Below are 24,068 nucleotides of genomic sequence, written 5' to 3'. Positions count from 1 at the left end.
AGAGTTCACACTTAAACCAGAGTAACCAAACACTAACTACAACACACGGGACTACACATCGACTATTACAACAAAACTAAACAAACAAAGAAGTCCTTAACCCAACCAAACTACCAGCAGCTAAACATTACCAAAAAAAAAACCTGGGAGAATAGGCCACAATTTCGACAAGGCCAGTTGTTAGCCCAAGCAGAAAACAACTCCTCCAGCCACACTAAACGAAACCACTCAACATAGATGAATCCACTCCACAACTTGTTCAACCTTTCCCTCCTCACACAAACCCATCAAATCAACATTTGGTGGGTCACCACATAATGGGTCGCTCTCATTTTTATTGTTAAGCTAATTACTGTTCATCTTTTGCACATTGGAGTGGTTCTTCTTCCTGTTACTCTGTTACTTTAAAGAAGGTTCAGGGTGGGATTTGTACTGAGTGTTGGTGCTTTGGCAGTGAGAGACACCACTACTGTGGCGGCAATAGGCCTTTGAGTCGTGGGTATTGGGTAGTGCGTAGGTGCAGAGAGGTTTGGATGATGTGGGGTTAAGAGAGCTAAGCTGAAAGTTGTGGTGCTATTTGAGGTCTCAAGTGGGATGCGATAATGGAGTTTCTTGAGCCTTGAAGAGATATTAGAGAAGCCATCCTCTATCCGGTCAAACATTGCTTCTTTTCTTTGTTTAATCCATTGAGTTTTCATAAAGGGGTTTGAGTTTGTATTTTTAAACCTCATGTGCATCTCACGTGACTATTCTGCTAGTTTGACAGTACACTAACTGGAAGTACTGATTTGGCTGGTATGTAAAGTTTATGGAGTAAATTGCCCAATAAAAAAGTTTAGGAAGTGTCTTGACCACTACTTTAAAGTTTAGGGGGTATATGGACATTTTTCCTTATTTTTCTATGTAATTGACTATTCATTTAACAAAACGTACTTTACTTGTAATTGGGGAGTTCTAAGTTGGGTTTAATGTATCAAGTAATATGTTATTCAAAGTTTCAAACATATTAAGTGGTAGTATTAAAGACATGAAAGTTGATTCAATAAATAAGTGAAGAAAAACTGTTTCATTAAATCTTAACACTAGGTTAACAGATGTTGTTATCGAAGATTAATGGAGAAGCTTGACATAAGCTCGATCTATCGAGATTTACAATTTTAGAAATCTCAAATCTAAAATTCGGCCCATGATGACTTCAATGATTAGGGTTTCTCTTCTTACAACCTTAATCATATATAAGACTTATTTTAAAAGTCATTACACATGAAAACAGAAACTTAGAACTCATACACTTTGTGAAAAGTTACTACGTTTATGCATTTTAGGGTTTTGAAACTAAGTGCTTTCTGATCTTCATCGTTTATGAAGTGAAAAACTTTACAGCCAACAACAATCAATCAAGTTACGGGAGTTAATCATGTACTAGAATCTGTGCAAAGGAGTTAGTCACAGATTGGAGATTTTTGCAAAAAAAGAAAGAAATCTGCTACAAGATCAAATTCAATTAGATATTAAAGCGAAAGATCAATTGTAAGTTGATATATTGGGATAGGCCAAGATAGTAGTAAGATTCCTTATTCTTGTAACCGTTTGATTATTGATTAGTGGATTCTTGAAAGCGACGACTTTAAATTCAACAGGTGGGATTTTGCCTTGCGAGAGGTTTTTCCCCTTTATTAACAAATCGCCGTATTAATTATTTTCCACCACATATTAGTTATTTGGTGATTTTTTGGTGCATTCACGATTTGCATATAATTTGACCTAATTAATCAACTTGAATAATTAGATTAATTAACCGGAGCCAATCTATTTTAATCCAATAGTTATGTCTACAATATTTTTACAACAAATTTTAAAATAACATATTGTTACTTATTATTATTCAAAGTGGAAGGCTCAAATTAAAACTAGAAATAATTTGATACCTAGAATTTTGTTGTGAAAATGTTGAAAATATTACAGACGAAACACTTCTAAAAAAATATATTATGTAAACTAGTTTAACACTCATTAGGAAAACCAAAGCACGAATAAATATTTGATGAGTTGTTAAAAAAGAAGAAAGCGGAGTGAAAAATAAATGCAAAGAAAGAAGACATATAATCTTCTGCTAGCCATGTTGATTCCTGCGTCGTGCGTGCCAATCCTTGTCCTCCTCAAATTTCCAAATAAACCATCACATGATGCTACAACCAAGTTGAGCAGCCATACACCCAACACTAAATGCCCTCTCCAATGCTTGAAATGTTGTCCACCTCCTCTGAAAGCATACTCAAACAAGAATCGGGTACACTTGAATCAGAAATCAAGGTTTTACCATTACATTCAATTTTTGGAGTAAATTGAATATATAATTATACTGTTAATGGGTGTTAGAAGTTTACAAACTATGCAGTAGAAAATGAAGTCAAGCTAATTAATTTATCTCTTTTAGTTGTATCTAATGATTCTCTAATCCAAATATATAATAAAAATATAACCCTTCAGGATCCAATTGTCTATATTTCCAAAAACAACCCTACTATCTACTTGAAAATAATTTAATAATATGACAAGACTTAGATATAGCTCCTTAATTATAGTATTCTAGGTTACCCAATTAAATTTCAATGCATATATGTGTTAAGGAAAAATACATCCCGAGGAGAAGGAAATCCTATTCAGATTTCAGGGAGAGAGCTTGGCTGCTTAGCAGCCTCCTCGGCTGAGCTAAGATCAAGGTGTTTTGGTCTCAAAGTAACACTAGAACTCCAAAAGTGACATTAATAGCCAGATTTCAGGGAGAGAGCTTGGCTGCTTAGCAGTCTTCTTGGCTGAGCTAAGATCAAGGTGTTTTGGTCTCAAAGTAACACTAGAACTCCAAAAGTGACATCAATAGCCACATCTTGGATCTCCCATTGTGGGAAAAGCCCAACCCAAAGTACAAATAAATTGGGGGTCCAGGCCCAAAAGCCCAAGGTTATTGGGAATAGACCACCACAGAATTAGTAATACAACATTCTACAAATGTTCATCCTTCATGCATATATGGCATGTGTAAATAACATGAAACATGCTATACAAAAAACTTGACTTGTTTCGATTCACTTTTAAATCTTTCGACACTTTTGAGATATTTATCATTATTTTTAACTTTTTAAAGGAAGATAAATCACTTGTTTTAAGGGTCACAAAGGCTATCAAAATTTCTTTTTAAATGGTGTATATTTCAAAGGTCATCGAGGATCATCCTGACTCTCAAAATAATCTTTTTTCATGGGTTTTTCATTTTTTTTTTCATGGGTTTTGACCCTTGTAAAAACCTAACCTATTTTTTGTAGTAAAAGGCCTTTGCATAGTTTCTCCCTTGACATGCACCTAGTGCTATTGCAACCTTTCAATGGGAGCCAAGAGGTGGTGTTGAAGTCTTTGACTATGAGGCAAGGATGAGTTGAGAAAGTATCTACTGTTTAGAGGCCACACTAGTTGCCATTCTTAATCAGCTTCAGCTTGTACTTGGTGATCTTGGCAACATCCGGGAGACTCAAGCTTCACATAGTGATTGTCTTGACCATCTTATTGATGAGATGTGTCAGGTGAACACTAGGATTGGAAGTGATTGAGAACACTTACCAAGGTTTTGAAGATCAATGGAGGCCGAAAATGGGATTGGAGGAAGAAATTTGAAGAAATTTTGAGTGCGGGTAATTGAATTAATTAACGGAGGTCTATCTATAACCCAACAAGTTGTATTAGAGAAGAATCTGCTAGTTCTGTTAGAACACCCATGAGTTATAATGTTAAGCTCATTATTGACTTGTTGGGTAAGAGTGTTGATCCCACCGTGTATATAAGTACGATAGGAATTCTCCTTTATCTAATTGCTAGTAGGCTTGACATTAGCTTCAGTGTTGGACTATGGGCCATGGATATGAGTTGAGAAAGCATCTACTATGCCAGATGTATGAAATGCATAAAAGATTTTTCCATGAGAACAAGTGGAGAAAGATATAAATCGACGGCAACAATTGTACCAAGACATAGTGCAATGGAAGGCCTTCACCAAAATATGGGCCTAACTGAAGTAACCAACTCAGTAAAAGTGAAGCATCACCAATGAGTTGTAATGAGTATTTTTGGGGTTCTAGAGTTCTTTGTGGACTTCACAGTCTTAAGCTATCTACGATCTCTTGTTAGCTCTCCACCCTCTTCTCTATTTGTGATATTAAAAAAAAAGATTTAAGTCCACATGGCATCCATGTGGCATCAAAATGATTATTTTAATAAAACCTTTTGACATAACATAAAAAGGTCAGGGGCTAAATCGACACAATTACAATATTTAGGACCATTTTGAAATATGAGACAAAGATCAGTGATCAAAGTTCTAATTAAACCCTAAAAAATGATATGTTTATTCATATATATGTGCATTATTAATTTGTTGGGATATTCCATTAATTAAAAAAAAAAAAAAAACTTTTCTCCCATACTGTTAAATTTATAGTGTATACTATTCACTGGGTTAGAACAATCATGGTTTTCACTTGCAAGTACTCCTTCAAGAATTTGTAGATATTGGTTTAATTCCTTTTTTTTTCCCCTTTTTTTGTGTGTGCGTGCAGGGAGGGAAGGGTGGGTTCACATTTCTCAATTTTGTAGTGATGAGCTACTTGTATTGACAACATATCATTATAAGTTAACTTAATGACTTGGTTTTTAAAGTTGAGGGATGAAATTAAAAAAATTAATTTTTTGGAGTGAAATTCACATGATTAAATGTAAAAGATGAACTGGAAAAGACTCCCATGGTTGGGGCACCAAAAGTATAGTTTGACCTAATTTAAACTACCTAGCTACTACTAGTTTAGGAAATTTCAAAAAATAGAAGTCCAAAATAAAATGTAATTTCCACACCATCTTTTCTTGCATAATATTAACTAGCATGTAACTCACACTCTGTGTAGCTAAAATTCTACATATACCAAGATTTGTACATCATAAATTTAGCTATGGTATTTTAATATTTTTAGGTTGTGTTTTTTATTTTAAGTCTTTTTTAGCTGTAGCTTATATATAACTTAAACCATGATAATTTCATGTAATTTTTTGTTAATATTTAAATATTCTATCAATATATAACCATACTTATCATTTTTTTGGTTACTAAAATGAAACATATCAGTGGCACATAATATTTCTAGTATGTTACATAGTCCATAAAATGTTACATATTATTCTAAGATCAACCTTAAGGTGATTTAGATCATAGGTACTAACACAACAACAAAAAAAATTATGAAATTAAATGTGTGATTGGTTCATTTAATATATATGATTTTAATTTCCAAAATTAACTTAATTCAAGTGGTGTCTCAAAAAAAAAACCCCCTTAATTCAAGTGGATCAATGTGCAAATGCAAGAAAAACTACTATTTAAAAAAAAAAAATTGTGTCTATTAATTGTTAAGACAAAGATGTAAACTTATTAATAAAGGAGAAAATTAAAGAAGAAAAAGAGAACGTAGAAACTTACCTGTTGTGGTGTATTTGGAGCACCTCGTGAAACTAGTGCCTGTATTAAAAAATTAGATCAAGTTTAGAGTTTTTCTTTTTCTTTTTTTTTCTTTTGCTAATTCAATACCTGGAAGATGAAGTATTTGAACTCCAATACTTCCATTGGAAACACCAAGAACTATTAATTGAACTTCAAAGCTCTTGACATATTTAGAGTTATACAACATAATCTTTTGTACATAGTTTGACCTAATTCAAACTATCTACTTCCTCTTCTAAAAAAAAAAAAAAATTCTACTACCAATTAGTACATTTCAAAATAGAAGTTCAAAATAAACTTAATTCAAAATAAAAAATAAAAAATAAAAGAATTTTTTCGCACCAACGTTCTTGCATAATATTAATTTTACTAAATTAACTTAATTCAAGTGGATTTACATTCGCAAGAACTACTATTCTTAATTTGTGTCTTTTAACTGTTAATATAAAGATATAAAATTATTAGTAAAGGTTTTTTTGTTTTTTTGTTTTTTTGAGAAGTTAGTAAAGGGGAAAATTAAAGACGAAGAAGAAGAGAACAGAAAAAATTACCCGTTGAGATGTATTTGGACTTGGAGCATGTTGAACCAGTGCCCGCATTAAACAATTATATAATTTTTTTTTTTTTTTTTAAGAATCAAAGTTTAGAGTTATTACAACACAATTTATTTCATTGGTTTGACGTGTCAATATATATATATATATATTTAGAAGGTAGTAAAGGGGAAAATTAAAGACGAAGAAGAAGAGAGCAGAAAAAATTACCCATTGAGATATATTTGGACTTGGAGCATGTTGAACCAGTGCCTGCATTAAACAATTATATAATTTTTTTTTTTTTTTTAAGAATCAAAGTTTAGAGTTATTACAACACAATTTATTTCATTGGTTTGATGTATCAACATATATATATATATATATATATATATATATAAATTTTTGAGAAGGTAGTAAAGGGGAAAATTAAAGACGAAGAAGAAGAGAGCAGAAAAAAATTACCCGTTGAGATATATTTGGACTTGGAGCATGTTGAACCAGTGCCTGCATTAAACAATAATATAATTTTTTTTAGAATGAAAATTTAGAGTTATTTACAACACAATTTATTTCATTGGTTTGATGTGTCAACACACACACATATGCATATATATATATATATATATATATAGTTTGACCTATTGATTTGATAATATAGATACATGAATAAGTGAGTAAAGCATTTATATTCATCCATAAATAGGAAATGCTAATTTCCCTTAAAAGGTAAATAAATACTAGTTGTTACCGTTAAACCTTAAAATAAAATAAAATAAATGATATGTCGAAAATATTTTCACAACAAAAGGCAGACTGCTAATAGTGGATAAAAAAGTAATTTCAATGATGAATTCAAATTATAACTAATTACAATTTATTACCTAAAATTTGTTGTAAAAATATTGTGGACGTAGTATTTTATTAAAAAAAATATATAGCCATATAAATATTTTAGTAATTTTCCTATGAATAATGATATATCCATTTTTTTATAACAAATTATAAGTGGTAAGTTGTTATAGCATTCACATCAGCTCTTTCAAAATAATTTCGTCTTTTTTTAGCATAAAACCTACTTTTTCTATTTTATATAATCACTTTTCAAAATATTTCACATCACATTATCTATTTTACATTATGTGAGTGATTTTGATGATAAATGTGTAGAATTAATATCTTTTTCTATTTTGCATTAATTGATGCAAATGCTCTTACTCTAATTTCATTTTCAACTTACTACTAATATTATATTTTTTAAATAGCCAAATATGAGGGAGTTACACGTATATGGTTATAAAAAAAAAAATATTTTAGTAATGTTTCCTATACTTGCTGACTTGCTGTTTACTCTTTATATTTTTCAAACCAAAATGAAAAAGAAAAAAACAAAAACATTTTCCTTACCTGTTGAAGATTTGGGGCACCTGCAAGAAGAGGGAGGCCTCTCTTGGCCCGGAGCAAGACGTAGCTATCCAAGAAGTAGTTATGGTGGGGATGCTGCTGCTGGTGCCTCCGTGCCTCATAGCACATAGAACAAAGGTCGTAGGTGTTACCTGTACTTCTAGCATTGTCAAAGCATGCAACGCACGTGAAATACAGTCCCATTAGCTGATTTCTACAGGAATCACACCACACATTTGGGGCACCTGCAAGAAGAGGGAGGCCTGCCTTGGCCCGGAGCAAGACGTTGCTATCCAAGAAGTGGTTATGGTGGGGATGCTGCTGCTGGTGCCTCCGTGCCTCATAGCACGTAGGACAAAGGTCGTAGGTGTTACCTCCAGCACTGTCAAAGCATGCAACGCACGTGAAATACATTCCCATTAGGCCAATTCTACAGTAACCACACGACAAACCCCTGGTTTTGAAGATGTAGTAAAACGTGAGGACTTCAAAGAAATCCAAGAACCCATCTCCATTGCGGTCCAAACTACGGAAAAAATTGGGGTCGCCCCTGTTGTATCCGTTTTGAACGAAGAATTGGACGAACTCATTGAAGCTAACTCCCCCATCGCCATTCGTATCCATTGAATTGAAGAACTCTGTTGCTCGTTGCCTAAGTTCATCGGAGGCATTACTATAGTAAGCTGAAGCAGCCATGTGTAACTCTTCCATATTTGCCATGTCAAAGGCTGCTTGAGCTGTTTAGAGCATTCTCATCAACAATTATAAAATGTGTGTAATGTTTTTTAAAATGTGAAAATGTGTGTTAGAGTTGAGCTACCAAACAGGCCGTTAGCATTTACAATTTCAAAACACTACTTTTACAATTTTAACACCTCATTTTATAATATAATAAACATTAAACATTTTTTTTTTTCCAATTTCATTTAAATATTCTTTCTTTAAAATTTTTATTCATTTTTTTTACAAACAATTTCATTCAATTTTTATTCTTTCTTTAAAAGAAAGGGACCACCTGAATTTAAAAAAAATATAAGTTTTACAATTTGTGAACAGTGTGGTCTCAAATTTGAGATTGCACTGTTCATCAATGCTAAATATTATGACATTTAAAACACTTGATGAAAGTGATATTTTAAAGTTTGATGTGTCAAATATTTGATATTTGACATACTTTATGGGAATACTCTTATTGAGAAGCATTTGCAGCAGTCTAATTATATTGCTATATTTTAGCTCCTCAAACACTAAAATGATGCTCCAACAATGGAACTAAATCTATTTTTTTTTAGCTCCATTGCCACAGTGCACATCTATAAATAGATGTGCATTGTTCATGAGAGCTAAAAAAAAAAATTATTTTATTTGGCCGGTGATTAAAATAATAAAAATGCCTCTCTCTCAGTCACTCTCGCCTTTCTCTCCCTCAGTCACTCTCTCTCTCTCTCATTCACTTAGTGCTCTCCGAGCCACGCCTCTACCGGCCTGAACGTCACCGACCCAAGCCCTAAGCCTCCGACACACGCCTCCGCCGGCCTGAACGTCACCGGCCCAAGCCGAACCAAGCCCCAAGCCGCCAATCCACGTCTCCGACCCATGCCGACACTGTCCTCCCCAAGCTGCAAGCCACCGCTGCCGCCCATATCTCTATTCTCTTTTCTGCGATTGAATGAATTTTTTTTTTTTTTTTTGTATTTTCATATGGGTTTGGTGGTTGTGGTGGTGGTGGTTGATTTTGGCTATGGTAGTGGTGGGAAATGATTTTGGCTGTAGTAGTGGGTTTATGAATTTTAGTTGTGGTGGTGGTGGGTGATTTTGGCTTTGACAGTGGGTTTTGTGAATTTTGACTATGAGTTTTGTGGTTTATGGTTGTGGTTATGGCAGTGGGTTGTGGTTGTGGTTGTCATGGCTGGTGGTTTGTGGTGACTGGTGGTGATGGGGTTGTGATTGTGGTTGTGGTTGTGGTTTTGATTTTTTTTTTTTCCCTATGTTGTGTTGTGGTTGCCAAAGTAGAGTAGTGGTTGTGGCCGATGGTGGTGGTGGTTGTGCCTGTGGCTGATGGTAGAGGTGGTTGTGGTTGGTGTTGTGAATGTTTTTTGGGTATATTTTATTGTGATATTTATATTATTTTATTGTGTTGAAAATTAAAATAGATCCACTGCTGGAACATGTGTATAGGTAAGATAAATAAAGTAACTTTTGGTGAAGCTAAAAAATTAGCTTTTTAGCTCCTCTGCTGTGGATGTTCTTATACATTTAATTTGGCAATATGATAGCACTAGTCTTAATTTGCTTCAGTTAAATTGATAAGTATGTACTGGTTTGCAAAGGCTAGCTAGGTCCAGCTGTTCAAGCACACCCCTTGTGTAAAAAGTCGTGGTTTGGAGATGTTGACCGTAGCAGTGACAATGTTCTGGACTGGGCGTGCTGCACTGGGAGAAAATGTCTTGCTAGAGGTAAGAGAAATTCCCACGCGGGTAGCCACCATAAGCAAATAGTGTGGTGTGAGTGGGTGGGCTCCACCATTTTAGTAAAAGGTAGGCTTAAATTATGTGATTGGGTTATGTTGGCCACATACAAGAATTTTGGAATTTTTTAGAGAAACTAACAACTGAGTTATGAGTTATGAGCAGGCCAGTTCAAGGTGATATAATTGATACAGTCGTTTAAGGTTTCTTTAAATAAAAAAAATAAAAAAATAAAAAAAAAAAAAAAAAAAAAAAAAAAACCTCACTTGTAAAAACAATATATATATATATATATATATTATGTATTTATCTATATATTTTAATTAAAAAAAATTAAGCAATTTTATTGGTTAATAAAATACATTAAAAAGATCCTATTTATCCTAAAATGCAGAAAATTAAAAAGAAAAATAAAATAAAAATAGTCAAATTTCAACTAACGAAATTAAATTTTAAGAGAAAAACTTATTAACACATTCTTGAAATATGCTAAAATCAAAATTAATATAGACAAACTCATTAATAATATAACGTAATTATCTTAAAATATGCTACAATAAAGATTATAAATTTCAAAAAAAAAAAAAAAAAAATCTCACATCTCTCTCTCTCCATCTATATTTTTACCTTTCTTTTCTTTATCTTCATCTTGATTCTGGATCTTTTTCCATAAACTGAGTCAGTCTTGAATTTTCTTCTCAGCTCTTCCCCTCTGTCTTTCCGAAAATGAAGACTCGAGTCTTCTATTTATTTAACTTAAATTATATATATTTCTAGTTTATTTTATTGATGGGAGTCCTATCATGGGACACGTTTTTGTTTTGCTTTAAAAGTTAGCCATAGGAAGATAGTACAGGCCCTGCCGGCCTGCTCACATGAGGCACATCTGCACTGCACAGGCTGCACAGTGCGCAACTGTGCAGTGCGGCCCACAGTTATTACCTAGGCGGTTTCCCACTATTTTTTCTTTTCTATTTTTTTTTTTTTTTTTTTATGATCACGGTTTTTCGCTTTGTCTATTGTTATAAATTATTATACCAATTAATAATTTGATCATTTGATGGGTATAATATCATCTCATTTATATTGTCACATACTATTATTCAGAATGGTAGATTCAAATTAAAACCATAAATAATTTGATGCCTAGAATTTTGTTATGAAAATATTACAGACCAAACACTTCTTAAAAAAATATATCATGTAAACTAGTTTAACACTCATTAGGAAAACCAAAGCAAGAATAAATATTTGATGAGTTGTTAAAAAAGAAATAGCGGAGTGAAAAATAAATGCAAAGAAAGAAGACATATAATCTTCTGTTAGCCATGTTGACTCCTGCATCGTGCGTGCCAATCCTTGTCCACCTCAAATTTCCAAATAAACCATCACATGATGCTACAACCAAATTGAGAAGCCAAATACCCAGCACTAACAGTCATCTCCAGTAATTGAAATGGTGTCCACCTCTGAAAGCGTACTCAAACAAGAATCAGGTACACTTGAATCAGAAATCAAGGTTTTACTTTTACATTCAATTTTTTGTAGTAAATTGAAAATATAATTATACAGTTTATGGGTGTTAGAAGTCTACAAACTATGCAGTAGAAAGATTCTAAAAAAAAAAAACCCATGCAGTAGAAAATGAAGTCAAGCTAATTAATTTAGCTCTTTTAGTTGTGTCTAATGATTCTAATCCAAATTTATAATAAAAATATTAACTCTACAGGGTCCAATTGTCTATAATTCCAAAAACAACCCTACTATCTACTTGAAAATAATTTAATAATATGACAAGACTTAGATATAGCTCCTTAATTACAGTATACTAGGTTACCCAATTAAATTTCAATACATATATGTGTTAACTGATAGTACTAAAAGTGCAGGAACGGCCCAGGGAATGTTTCCAGATTAATGTTGTGTTTATTTTATCTTTTAGTTTTTAGCATCTTTATATCAAAGTGACAAAGTATTGTTAGACACAAATAAATAATCTTATAACATTAATTAATCTTAGCATCGAATTTTGTATAAAACTCTTTGCCTCTCTATTTCTTTTTGTTTGTCTATTTGATTTGTCATCTAATTTTTTTTTAGTCTTTTTTTTTTTTTTTTGATGCATTCTTTTTTTACTTACAACAATAATTAGCATTTCCAAGAATCATTTTGTTAATACTTTGCCATTTTTCTCACTTGAAATCCTGGACTTGCCCCCTGCAAATAAGAAGCCTCATATTTTGGCCACATTTTCCACTTCTCTCCTCTCTCATCTCACCCCTCCAATGCGAAACTAATATCCTATCCATTTAATTGATATGGAGACTCATTTCATTATTAAGATTCTATTTCTATACCATTACTATTTTAAACTTCTCTTGAACAGAATTTTTACGGACCAATAATAACAGGCTGGTCCCGAACTGCAAGTCCACTCATTAGATAGCCTTGGCCCATCTCAACCTACTAGTTGAACAATCTGGAACAAGCCGAACTTACGAATAAAGTACACCAAGACATGTCATGATCAAGAGACAATGCCTTGGGAGAATCCGTCTACTGAGCAATAACCGACATCATACAGTTATTAGGAGGTCAGTCAACAGCAAGAAGTGGGTCTCCTCTGACTAGAGATATGATACAAAGGGCCCACTAACATGTGGAATATTCTCTCATTATAATGACCACACTGAGAGAGGGATATAAATACGGTAGGAGTGGTAGGAAGAAGGGGTTGGAAAATTTTGGGAAGCAAGACACGAGCAGTAAGGAAAAATATATCTCAGGGAGAAGGAAATCCTATTCAGATTTCAAGGAGAGGGCTTTGCCGCTTAGCAACCCTCTCGGTTGAGGTAAGATCAAGGTGGTTTGGTGTCAAGTAACACTAGAACTCCAAAAGTGACATCAATAGCCACATCTTGGACCTCCCAGTGTGGGAAAAGCCCAACTCAAAGTCCAAATAAATTGGGGGTCCAGGTCCAAAAGCTTTAGGAATAGACCACCACAGAATTAGTAATACACCATTCCGCAAATGTTCAAGCCTTCATGCATATATGGCATGTGTAAATAACATGAAACATGCTATACAAAAAACTTGACTTGTTTCAGCTCACTTTTAAATCTTTCGACACTTTTGAGATATTTATCATTATTTTTAACTTTTTAAAGGGTCAAATATCCTCAATAAAGATAAATCACTAGTTTTGAGGGTCACAAAGGCTATCAAAATTTCTTTTTTAATGGTGTATATTTCAAAGGTCATTGAGGATCATCCTGACTCTCAAAATAATCTTTTTTCGTGGGTTTTTCATTTTTTTTTCAAGGGTTTTGACCTTTGTAAAAACCTAAGCTTTTTTTGTAGTAAAAGACCTTTCTAGAGTTTCTCCTTTGACATGCACCTGGTGCTATTGCAACCTTTCAATGGGACCCAAGATCAGGTGGTGTTGAAGTCTTTGACTATGAGGGATGGATGAGTTGAGAAAGTATCTACTGTTTTGAGGCCACACTAGTTGCCATTCTTAATCAGCTTCAGCTTGTACTTGGTGGTCTTGGCAACATCCGGGAGACTCAAGCTTCACATGGTGATTGTCTTGAGCATCTTATTGATGAGATGTATCAGATGAACACTAGGATTGGAAGTGATTGAGAACACTTACCAAGGTTTTGAAGATCAATGGAGGCCGAAAATGGGATTGGAGGAAGAAATTTGAAGAAATTTTGAGTGCGGGCAAGGACGGACCCACGTTGAGCCCAAAGGGGGCCCGGGCCCCGGGCCCGGGCCCAAAAAAAAAGAATTTGAGCAGGTAAAATTTTCAGAAAACAAAAAAAAAGGGCTTGGGCCCCCCTTACTTTTTAGTTCGGGCCCCCCTCCCAAAAATCATGAACCCCCCAGCCCATCAACCGGTCAGTCCAGATGCCCATGACCTAGGTAAATCTATTAAAAAAAAAAAACAAAAAACAAAACTCAGCTCTCAAAAAAAAGGGCTTGGGCCCCCTCCCAAAAATCATGAACCCCCCAACCCATCATCCAGCCAGTCCAGTAGCCCATGACCCAGGTAAATCTATATAAAAAAAAAAAAAAAAAAAAAAAAAACAAATCTCAGCTCTCAGTTGTTGGTAGTTCAACACCGAACAGAGAAAGCAAAAAAACCAAGGAAAAAAAAGAAAAAAAAGAAAGAAAGAAAGGAAAGTAAGAATGAGAGGTGAGACAGAGGATAGAGAGGCGAGACAGAGAGTGAGAGAGACCCACTCACCCACGCCCACGCCGCCGCCGCCCACGCCCACGCCCACGCCCACGCCCACGCCTTGTCGTCGTGAGTCCGTGACATCGTGACGCTTGCAAGCCCATCTTGATCTTGCTAGTTGCTACCTAGTACCTACGCTAGCGAGAGTGCGAGACCCACTTGCCGCCGCCGCCGTCGGTCGCTCGATCTGCCCAGCCCAACTTCGTTGCTCCAGCCTTCACAGTTCACAGGTATTTACAGTTTACTCTTATCTTTTCCTTCAAAACCTAATAAAATGTTTGTGACTTTGTGATCTGAGAATCTGAGATTCATAGAAAGTAGAAACTGTGCTTGTGTTGTGCCTTGTGGACTTGTGTTGTGCCTTGTGAATTCACTGAGAATTTGACTCTGTGTTGCTGCCTATGGTGTTTTTTTTTTTTTTTTTTTTTTTTTTTTTTTGTTTGGCTTTTTGGCTTTGTGACTCTGTCACTCTGTGTTTGTGACTCTTTATAGGTAAGAGAGATAGAGAGAGAGACAGAGAGTAAAGTTTGTAAAGATTAGTTTTTTCTTGGTTGACTGGGAGTTGGGCATAATAGGGACAGGTGGAGTTGGGCAACGGGCAAGTGATAGAAAAAACAAAGGGTAAAGTTAAGAAAAGTTTTTGTTAGTAGTGCAGGGAATAAATTTATAGTGTCGGTAGTGGGATTCATTAGGATAGTGGGTCAGTGTCAAAAAGATGAGACAATCCAAAGACATAAAAAAATGCAAACCAAACACAAAGACATAAATAAAAGGCGTAAATAAAGGCAGACTAAACACAAAAAGAAAAAAAAAATCATATATTATAGAAAATTGTCATACAAATTTAAGAAAATAACGGTGATTTTTATTTTATTTGTAGATCATGAAAAAATCAACTACAATGCTTGATTTTTTTCAAAAGAAAATGTTCAAATTCTTCCGAAGTCAACGTGGGATTGCCAACAACTAATGTTGCTATTCCAATTCCAAAAAATGTGGATGCTCCAATTCTAGAAAATGTGGATGCTCCAATTCTAGAAAATGTGCATTTTCCAATTCCAGAAAATGTTGATGTTTCAATTTCTCAAACACAATTTCAAAGAGTCGATCTTGATTCTTTGGATTATGATCCCGGAATACGCAAACAAATATGGGAATATCATGTTAATCAACGTGATTTTTGGGTTTTTGTCTTGGTTGATAGTTTATTAATACTATATAAATGCGTATTTAAAATTTTTTTTTTTGCTTATCTCCGGCCCCCCCCCCCCCGGCTTAAAATCCTGCGTTCGTCCCTGAGTGCGGGTAATTGAATTAATTAACGGAGGTCTATCTATAACCCAAGTGGTATTAGACCAAAATCTGCTAGTTTTGTTAGAACACCCATGAGTTCTAATGTTAAGCTCATTATTGACTTGATGGGTGAGTGTTGATCCCACCGTATATAGAAGTATGATAGGAATCCTCTTTTATCTAATTGCTAGTAGGCTTGACATTAGCTTTAGTGTTGGACTCTGGGCCATGGATATGAGTTGAGAAAGCATCTACTGTGCCAGATGTATGAAACGCATAAAAGATTTTTCCATGAGAACAAGTGGAGAAAGATATTAATTGACGGCAGCAATTGTACCAAGACAGTGCAAAGGAAGGCCTTCACCAAAATATGGGCCTAACTGAAGTAACCAACTCAGTAAAAATGAAGCATCACCAATGAGTTGTAATGAGTATTTTAGGGGTTCTAGAGTTCTTTGTGGACCTCACAGTCTCAAGCTATCTACAATCTCTTGTTAGCTCTCCACCCTTTTCTCCCATATTGTAAAATTTATAATGTATACTATTTGCTGAGTTAGAACAATCATGGTTTTCACTTGCAAGTACTCCCTTAAGAATTTGTAGATATTGGTTTAACTCCTTTTTTTTTTTCCCATTCTTTTGTGTGTGCGCGCGGGGAGGGAAGGGTGGGTTCACATTTCTCAATTTTGTAGGGATGAGCCGCTTGTATTGACAACATATCAATATAAGTTTGATTTTTAAAGTTGAGGGATGCATTTAAAACAATTAATTTTTGGGAGTGAAATTCACATGATTAAATGTATAAGATGAACTCGAAAAGACTCCCATGGTTGGGGGACCAAAAGTATAGTTTGACCTAATTTAAACTACCTACTACTAGTTTAGGAAATTTCAAAAAATAGAAGTTCAAAATAAAAAGTAATTTCCACACCATCTTTTCTTGCATAATATTAACTAGCATGTAACTCACACTATGTGTAGCTACAATCTACATATACCAAGATTTGTACATCATACATTTAGCTATAGTATTTTAATATTTTTAGGTTGTATTTTTTATTTTAAGTCTTTTTTAACTGTAGCTTATATATAACTTAAACCATGATAATTTCATGTAATTTTTTGTTAATATCAAAATTTTAAATATCCTATCAATATATAACAAAACTTATCATTTTTTTGGTTACTAAAATGAAACATATCAGTGGCACATAATATTTCTAGTATGTTTACATAGTCCATAAAATGTTACATATTATTCTAAGATCAACCTTAAGGTGATTTAAATCATAGGTACTAACACAACAACAACAACAAAAAATTATGAAATTAAATGTGTGATTGGTACATTTAATATATATGAGTTTAATTTCCAAAATTAACTTAATTCAAGTGGTTTCTCAACAACAACAACAACAAAAAACCCCTTAATTCAAGTGGATCGATGTGCAAATGCAAGAAAAACTACTATTTTTAAAAAAATTGTGTTTATTAATTGTTAAGACAAAGATGTAAACTTATTAGTAAAGGAGAAAATTAAAGAAGAAGAAGAGAACAAAGAAACTTACCTGTCGTGGTGTATTTGGAGGACGTGATGGAACTAGTGCCTGTATTAAAAAATTAGATCAAGTTTAGAGTTTTTCCTCTTTTTTTCTTTTTCTCTCTTGCTAATTCAATAGCTGGAAGATGGAGTATTTGAACTCCAATATTTCCATTGGAAACACCAAGAACTATTAATTGAACTTCAAAACTCCTGACATATTTAGAGTTATACAACATAATCTTTTGTATATAGTTTGACTTAATTCAAACTATCTACTACCTCTTCTAAATAAATAAATAAAACTATCTACTACCAATTAGTACATTTCAAAATAGAAGTTCAAAATAAACTTAATTCAAAATAAAAATAAGAAGTTTTTCACACCAACGTTCTTGCATGATATTAATTTTACTAAATTAACTTAATTCAAGTGGATTTACATTCGCAAGAACTACTATTCTTGATTTGTGTCTTTTAATTGTCAATATAAAGATATAAGATTATGTGTAAAGGGTTTTTTTTTTTTTTTTTTTTTTTTTTTTTTTTTTTTGAGAAGGTAGTAATGGGGAGAATTAAAGAAGAAGAAGAAAAGAGCAGAAAAAATTAGCTGTTGAGATATATTTGGAGCATGTTGAACCAGTGCCTGCATTAAACAATTATATAATTTTTTTTTTTTTTTTAGAATCAAAGTTTAGAGTTATTACAACACAATTTATTTCATTGGTTTGACGTGTCAACATATATATAGTTTGACCTATTGATTTGATAATATAGATGCATGAATAAGTGAGTAAAGCATTTATATTCATCCATAAATAGGAAATGCTAATTTCCCTTAAAAGGTAAATAAATACTAGTTATTACCGTTAAACCTTAAAATAAAATGATATGTCGATAATATTTTTACAACAAAAGGTTGATTGTTAATAGTAGATAAAAAAAAATTTCACTGATGAATTCAAATTATAACTAATTATAATTTATCACCTAAAATTTGTTATAAAAATATTGTGAATATAGCATTTTATTAAAAAAAAATATATAGCCATATAGTAATTTTTCCTATGAGTAATGATATATCTATATTTTTACAACAAATTTTAAATGATAAGTTGTTATAGCATTCACATCAGCTCGCTCAAAAAAATTCGTCTTTTTTAGCATAAAACCTACTTTTTCTATTTTACCTAATCACTTTTTCCAAATATTCCACGTCACATTATCTATTTTACATGAAGTGAGTGATTTTGATAATAAATGTGTAAAATTAATATCTTTTTCTATGCATTAATTGATGCAAATGCTCTTACTCTAATTTCATTTTGAACTTCCTACCAACATTTTTTTTTTAAATAGCCAAATATGAAGGAGTTACAGATATACGGTTATTTTAGTAATTTTTCCTATTCTTGCTGACTTGCTGTCTACTCTTTATATTTTTCAAACCAAAAAAAAAAAAAAAACATTTTCCTTACCTGTTGAAGATTTTGGGCACCTGCAGGGAGGCCTGCCTTGGCCCGGAGCAAGACGTAGCTATCCAAGAAGTAGTTATGGTGGTAATGATGCTGCTGGTGCCTCCGTTCCCCATAGCACTTAGAACAAAGGTCGTAGGTGTTACCTCTAGCATTGTCAAAGCATGCAACGCACGTGAAATACAGTCCCGTTAGGTAAACTCCACAGTACTTACACCACACACCCCTGGTTTTGAAGATGTAGTAAAACGTGAGGACTTCAAGGAAATCCAAGAACCCATCTCCATTGCGGTCCAAACTACGGAAAAAATTGGGATCGCCCCTGTTGTATCCGTTTTGAACGAAGAATTGGACGAACTCATTGAAGCTAACTCCCCCATCGCCATTCGTATCCATTGAATTGAAGAACTCTGTTGCTCGTTGCCTAAGTTCATCGGAGGCATTACTATAGTAAGCTGAAGCAGCCATGTGTAACTCTTCCATATTTGCCATGTCAAAGGCTGCTTGAGCTGTTTAGAGCATTCTCATCAACAATTATAAAATGTGTGTAATGTTGTTTAAAATGTGAAAATGTGTGTTAGAGTTGAGCTACCAAACAAGCCGTTAGCATTTACAATTTCAAAACACTATTTTTACAATTTTAACACCTCATTTTATAATATAATAAACATTAAACATTCTTTTTTTTTTTTTTTTTCCAATTTCATTTAAATATTCTTTCTTTAAAATTTTTATTCATTTTTTTTACAAACAATTTCATTCAATTTTTATTCTTTCTTTAAAAGAAAGGGACCACCTGAATTTAAAAAAAATATAAGTTTTACAATTTGTGAACAGTGTGGTCTCAAATTTGAGATTGCACTGTTCATCAATGCTAAATATTATGACATTTAAAACACTTGATGAAAGTGATATTTTAAAGTTTGATGTGTCAAATGTCAAATATTTGATATTTGACATACTTAATGGGAATACTCTTATTGAGAAGCATTTGTAGCAGTGTAATTATATTGCTGTATTTTAGCTCCTCAAACACTAAAATGATGCTCCAACAATGGAACTAAATCTATTTTTTTTAGCTCCATTGCTACAGTGCACATCTATAAATAGATGTGCGTTGTTCATGAGAGCTAAAAAAAAATATTATTTTATTTGGTCGGTGATTAAAATAATAAAAATGCCTCTTTCTCAGTCACTCTCGCCTCTCTCTCTCAGTCACTCTCTCTCTCTCTCTCTCTCATTCACTTAGTGCTCTCCGAGCCACGCCTCTGCCGGCCTGAACGTCACCGGCCCAAGCCGACCCAAGCCCTAAGCCTCCGACACACGCCTCCGCCGGCCTGAACGTCACCGGCCCAAGCCGACCCAAGTCCCAAGCCGCTGATCCACGTCTCCGACCCACGCCTCCGCCCACTTCTCTTCCGCTGATCAGACCCACGCCGACACTGTCCTCCCCAAGCCACAAGCCACTGCTGCCGCCCATATCTCTATTCTCTTTTCTGCGATTGAATGAATTTTTTTTTTTTTTTTTGGTATTTTCATATGGGTTTGGTGGTTGTGGTGGTGGTCGTTGATTTTGGCTATGATAGTGGTGGTGGATGATTTTGGCTATAGTAGTGGGTTTATGAATTTTAGTTGTGGTGGTGGTGGGTGATTTTGGCTTTGACAATGGGTTTTGTGAATTTTGACTATGAGTTTTGTGGTTTATGGTTATGGTTGTGGTTGTGGTTGTGGTTATGGCAGTGGGTTGTGGTTATGGCTGTCATGGCTGATGGTTTGTGCTGATTGGTGGTGATGGGGTTGTGGTTGTGATTGTGGTTGTGGTTTTGATTTTTTTTTTTTTTTTTTCCTATGTTGTGTTGTGGTTGCCAAAGTAGAGTAGTGGTTGTGGCCGATGGTGGTGGTGGTTGTGGCTATGGCTGATGGTAGAGGTGGTTGTAGTTGGTGTTGTGGATGTTTTTTGGGTATATTTTATTGTGATATTTATATTATTTTATTGCGTTGAAAACTAAAATAGATCCACTGCTAGAACATGTGTATAGGTAAGATAAATAAAATAACTTTTGGTGGAACTAAAAAATTTGCTTTTTAGCTCCTCTGCTGTGGATGTTCTTATATATTTAATTTGGCAATATGATAGCACTAGTCTTAATTTGCTTCAGTTAAATTGATAAGTATGTACTGGTTTGCAAAGGCTAGCTAGGTCCAGTTGTTCAAGCACACCCCTTGTGTAAAAAGTCGTGGTTTGGAGATGTTGACCGTAGCAGTGACAATGTTCTGGACTGGGCGTGCTGCACTGGGAGAAAATGTCTTGCTAGAGGTAAGAGAAATTCCCACACGGGTAGCCACCATAAGCAAATAGTGTGGTGTGAGTGGGTGGGCTCCACCATTTTAGCAAAAGGTAGGCTTAAATTATGTGATTGGGTTACGTTGGCCACATAAAAGAATTTTGGAATTTTTTAGAGAAACTAACAACTGAGTTACGAGTTATGGGCAGGCCAGTTCAGGGTGATATAATTGATACAGTCGTTTAAGGTTTCTTAATAAATAAAAATAAAAATAAAAAGCCTCACTTGTAAAAAAAAAAAATATATATATATATATATTATATTATGTATTTATCTATATATTTTAATTAAAAAAAATTAAGCAATTTTATTAGTTAATAAAATACATTAAAAAGATCCTATTTATCCTAAAATGCAGAAAATTAAAAAGAAAAATAAAATAAAAATAGTCATATTTCAACTAACGAAATTAAATTTTAAGAGAAAAATTTATTAACACATTCTTGAAATATGCGAAAATCAAAATTAATATAGACAAACTCATTAATAATATAAAGTAATTATCTTAAAATATGCTACAATAAAGATTATAAATTTCAAAAACAAAAGAAAAATCTCTCATCTCTCTGCCTCTCCATCTACATTTTTAGCTTTCTTTTCTTTTTCTTCATCTTGATTCTGGATCTTTTTCCATAAACTCAGTCAGTCTTGAATTTTTCTTCTCAGCTCTTTCCCTCTGTCTTTCCGAAAATGAAGACTCAGAGTCTTCTATTTATTTAACTTAAATTATATATATTTCTAGTTTATTTTATTGATGGGAGTCCTATCATGGGACACGTTTTTTTTTTGCTCGTACCCTGCTTAGGACACGTTTTTTGCTTTAAAAGTTAGCCATAGGAAGATAGTACAGGCCCTGCTGGCATGCTCACATGAGGCACATCTGCACTGCACAGGCTGCACAGTGCGCAACTGTGCCGTGCAGCCCACAGTTATTACCTAGGCGGTTTCCCACTATTTTTTCTTTTCCTTTTTTTTTTTTTTTTTTTTTATGATCACGGTTTTTCGCTTTGTCTATTGTTATAAATTATTATTCCAATTAATAATTTGATAATTTGATTAATAATTTGATAATTTGATGGGTACAATATCATCTCATTTATATTTGACACTAATTTATTGAATCATATATTAAATTAATTTTTATTTGTGAAAATTTAGACTTTAAAGTGGTCTTTAGAAAAATTACCATTACCAAGTCCTATTGTTCTATACTTTAATTTTATTTTTAATTATAAATTGTGTTTTATTTATCTACAAATATTTTCTCCTTGTAAATGTTTACTAGAAAATAGACTAATTAATGTCCGTAATTATTTAAAAAGACTAAATTCTTTTCTAAATGCATATATTGTTTATAAAATATTACTAACAATACCTATTACAGTTACACTTAAAAAAAAAATTTCAAATTTAAAATTAATAAAATCTTATTTAAATTCTACTATGTCACAAGAAAAATTAAAAGATTAAATGGATTAACTATATTATCAATTGAAAAATGAATGTTTGAAGAACTTAAATACAAAAATTTAATTAGTAATTTAGTATCTAAAAAAGAAAAAAAAAGATTTTAAATAAAAAAACTTCAATATATATATTTTTATTATTAATATTTAAATATTAAAAGGCCACTTTTAAAATTTTCATCTGGCCCACGCAAATACCATTTCTTATGTCAAAGACCCACGCAAAACAGCTCTAAAGCCAACCTCAACTTAGCAAAAACAACATTCAACAGATCCAACAGAAAAGCTTCCCATTTTTAGATACATGATCATCAAAACAGTGACTACAATAACATAGATGCAATCAAAACAATCAAAGTGATAATCAAAACATGAATTCAGCTAGTTACCATGGACTGATTGAGGTTAACTGCATTACTCCCAGCTATCAAAACTTGTCCCTAACTCAAAAACAGTAGTTTAACTCAAAAACAGTAGTTTATGCAATGTTATTTGTAATTTTTTGAAACCGACCCTTTAATATTATATCCACTTATGTGTGTGTATATATATATGTCTCTGTCTCTAAGCTCACTTGCTTAAATCATTACCTCACAAACAAATATAGCTTCTAAACACACACACACACACACACACACACACACAGAGCATATCAATTTCATCTCAAGTGGCTCTGCAGTTAGCACTGTATGATCACTATAAGTTTTGAGATTTGAGTTTATTTTCCTTCAGTTGTAACATGGAGCAAGTGATTACTAGCAAAAACTTAAAGTGCCATAAAAAAAAAAATCCACGGGAAAACACCCATTTTAACATCCAAAGTAGAATACCATTAAAAATCCATAAAACAGGAATTAAAATGAACAAATCTGAGAATGGACATGGAAAATCGAGAGGGAGAGAGAGCAGAGTTTGCACCAGGGAGAAGATCACGAAAATAAGGACAGCTGACGGTGAAGATTCCGACGGTGACAGAGCTCGCAGTCGCCGGTGAAAAATCTGACAATCCTTGGTATTTTGTCTTTGATCATGTCATGTTCATCTCATCCTCATTAAGTACTTCGGACTTTCTGTACTTACACTGTTGGAAATGGAGAAGAGGAAATGTGATGTGAAAATTTTGAGGAAGAGTTGAAGAGGGAATGTGAAAATATTTAGGGAAGAGCAACAGTAATATTAAGTCTTCAATTTGATGCGACAATATACTGTCAATGGGTCCCACGAAGTCCCTCTATTTACCAATATGCCACTAAAAACTGTGTTTGAAGTTTTGAAAACGGCCAAAATTGAAAAGAGCAAATCCAAGCAATACGGTACGTACAAATTTTGTAGATCGGTTGAGAGAGATTACGCCGCGATTTTCGATACTGCTATGAATTTGCAAGATTTACAATTTCCAGATCCTATACCGGATTGTGAGGAAAAAAGGAGAAAATTTCGGATGTTTCAAAATTAAATGGAAAGGATAATAAGCAGGAGAGGTCAATGGACTTTCGGGTTGGGCCCACATCTGCAATGGACAGGATAAATATGGATGTGGACAGGGCCCTACCCACTCAAAATAATATCTCTACGCGTCAATGCTTAAGGGTGAGTTTGGTTCAGTTTTTTAAAAAAGTACATAATGAAAAAGTGGAGTTTTGTAAAAGTGAATAATGAAAAAGTGGAGTTTCAAAAAGCTGAGTGTTTAGTAAAAACTATTAAAAAATGCATAATAAAAAAGCTGAGTGTTTGGATAGCACTTATAAAAGTGGTTTTTTG

The 24,068-nt window shown here is 33.5% G+C and overlaps 1 protein-coding gene across 2 annotated transcripts; it reads right to left on the bottom strand.

Annotated features, from left to right (window-relative positions):
* Positions 1-1,899: 1,899 nt before the first annotated feature.
* Positions 1,900-23,453, bottom strand: LOC126698969 (uncharacterized). Of its 2 annotated transcripts, XM_050396512.1 has the most exons (5): positions 23,226-23,453; positions 18,500-19,005; positions 17,050-17,088; positions 11,312-11,413; positions 1,900-2,158 (listed from the first exon to the last, which is right to left on the bottom strand). In XM_050396512.1, the coding sequence occupies exons 2-4, from the start codon at positions 18,986-18,988 to the stop codon at positions 11,333-11,335; spliced, it is 609 nt and encodes a 202-aa protein (XP_050252469.1). In that variant the 5' UTR covers positions 18,989-19,005; positions 23,226-23,453; the 3' UTR covers positions 1,900-2,158; positions 11,312-11,332. The 2 variants fall into 2 exon arrangements, with proteins under 2 accessions (XP_050252469.1, XP_050252468.1); XM_050396511.1 differs by lacking the exon at positions 1,900-2,158 and having other exon boundaries at positions 11,044-11,413.
* Between the last annotated feature and the right edge of the window lie 615 nt (positions 23,454-24,068).

This window comes from Quercus robur, chromosome 9, assembly GCF_932294415.1.
Source record: "Quercus robur chromosome 9, dhQueRobu3.1, whole genome shotgun sequence".
NCBI lineage: Eukaryota > Viridiplantae > Streptophyta > Magnoliopsida > Fagales > Fagaceae > Quercus > Quercus robur.
Note: the sequence above shows the minus strand (reverse complement) of the source record. Positions and strands in the feature narration are given on the sequence as shown.

Bases quoted from the DNA above. Each gene is read 5' to 3' on its own strand.
- LOC126698969 (XM_050396512.1), bottom strand. From the start codon at position 18,988: ATGGCAAATATGGAAGAGTTACACATGGCTGCTTCAGCTTACTATAGT. The intron at 17,089-18,499 runs GTAAGGAAAATG...TTTTTAATACAG, and splicing joins GTGCCCAAAATCTTCAACAG to GCACTAGTTCCATCACGTCC. The intron at 11,414-17,049 runs GTAAGTTTCTTT...GTACGCTTTCAG, and splicing joins CTCCAAATACACCACGACAG to AGGTGGACACCATTTCAATT.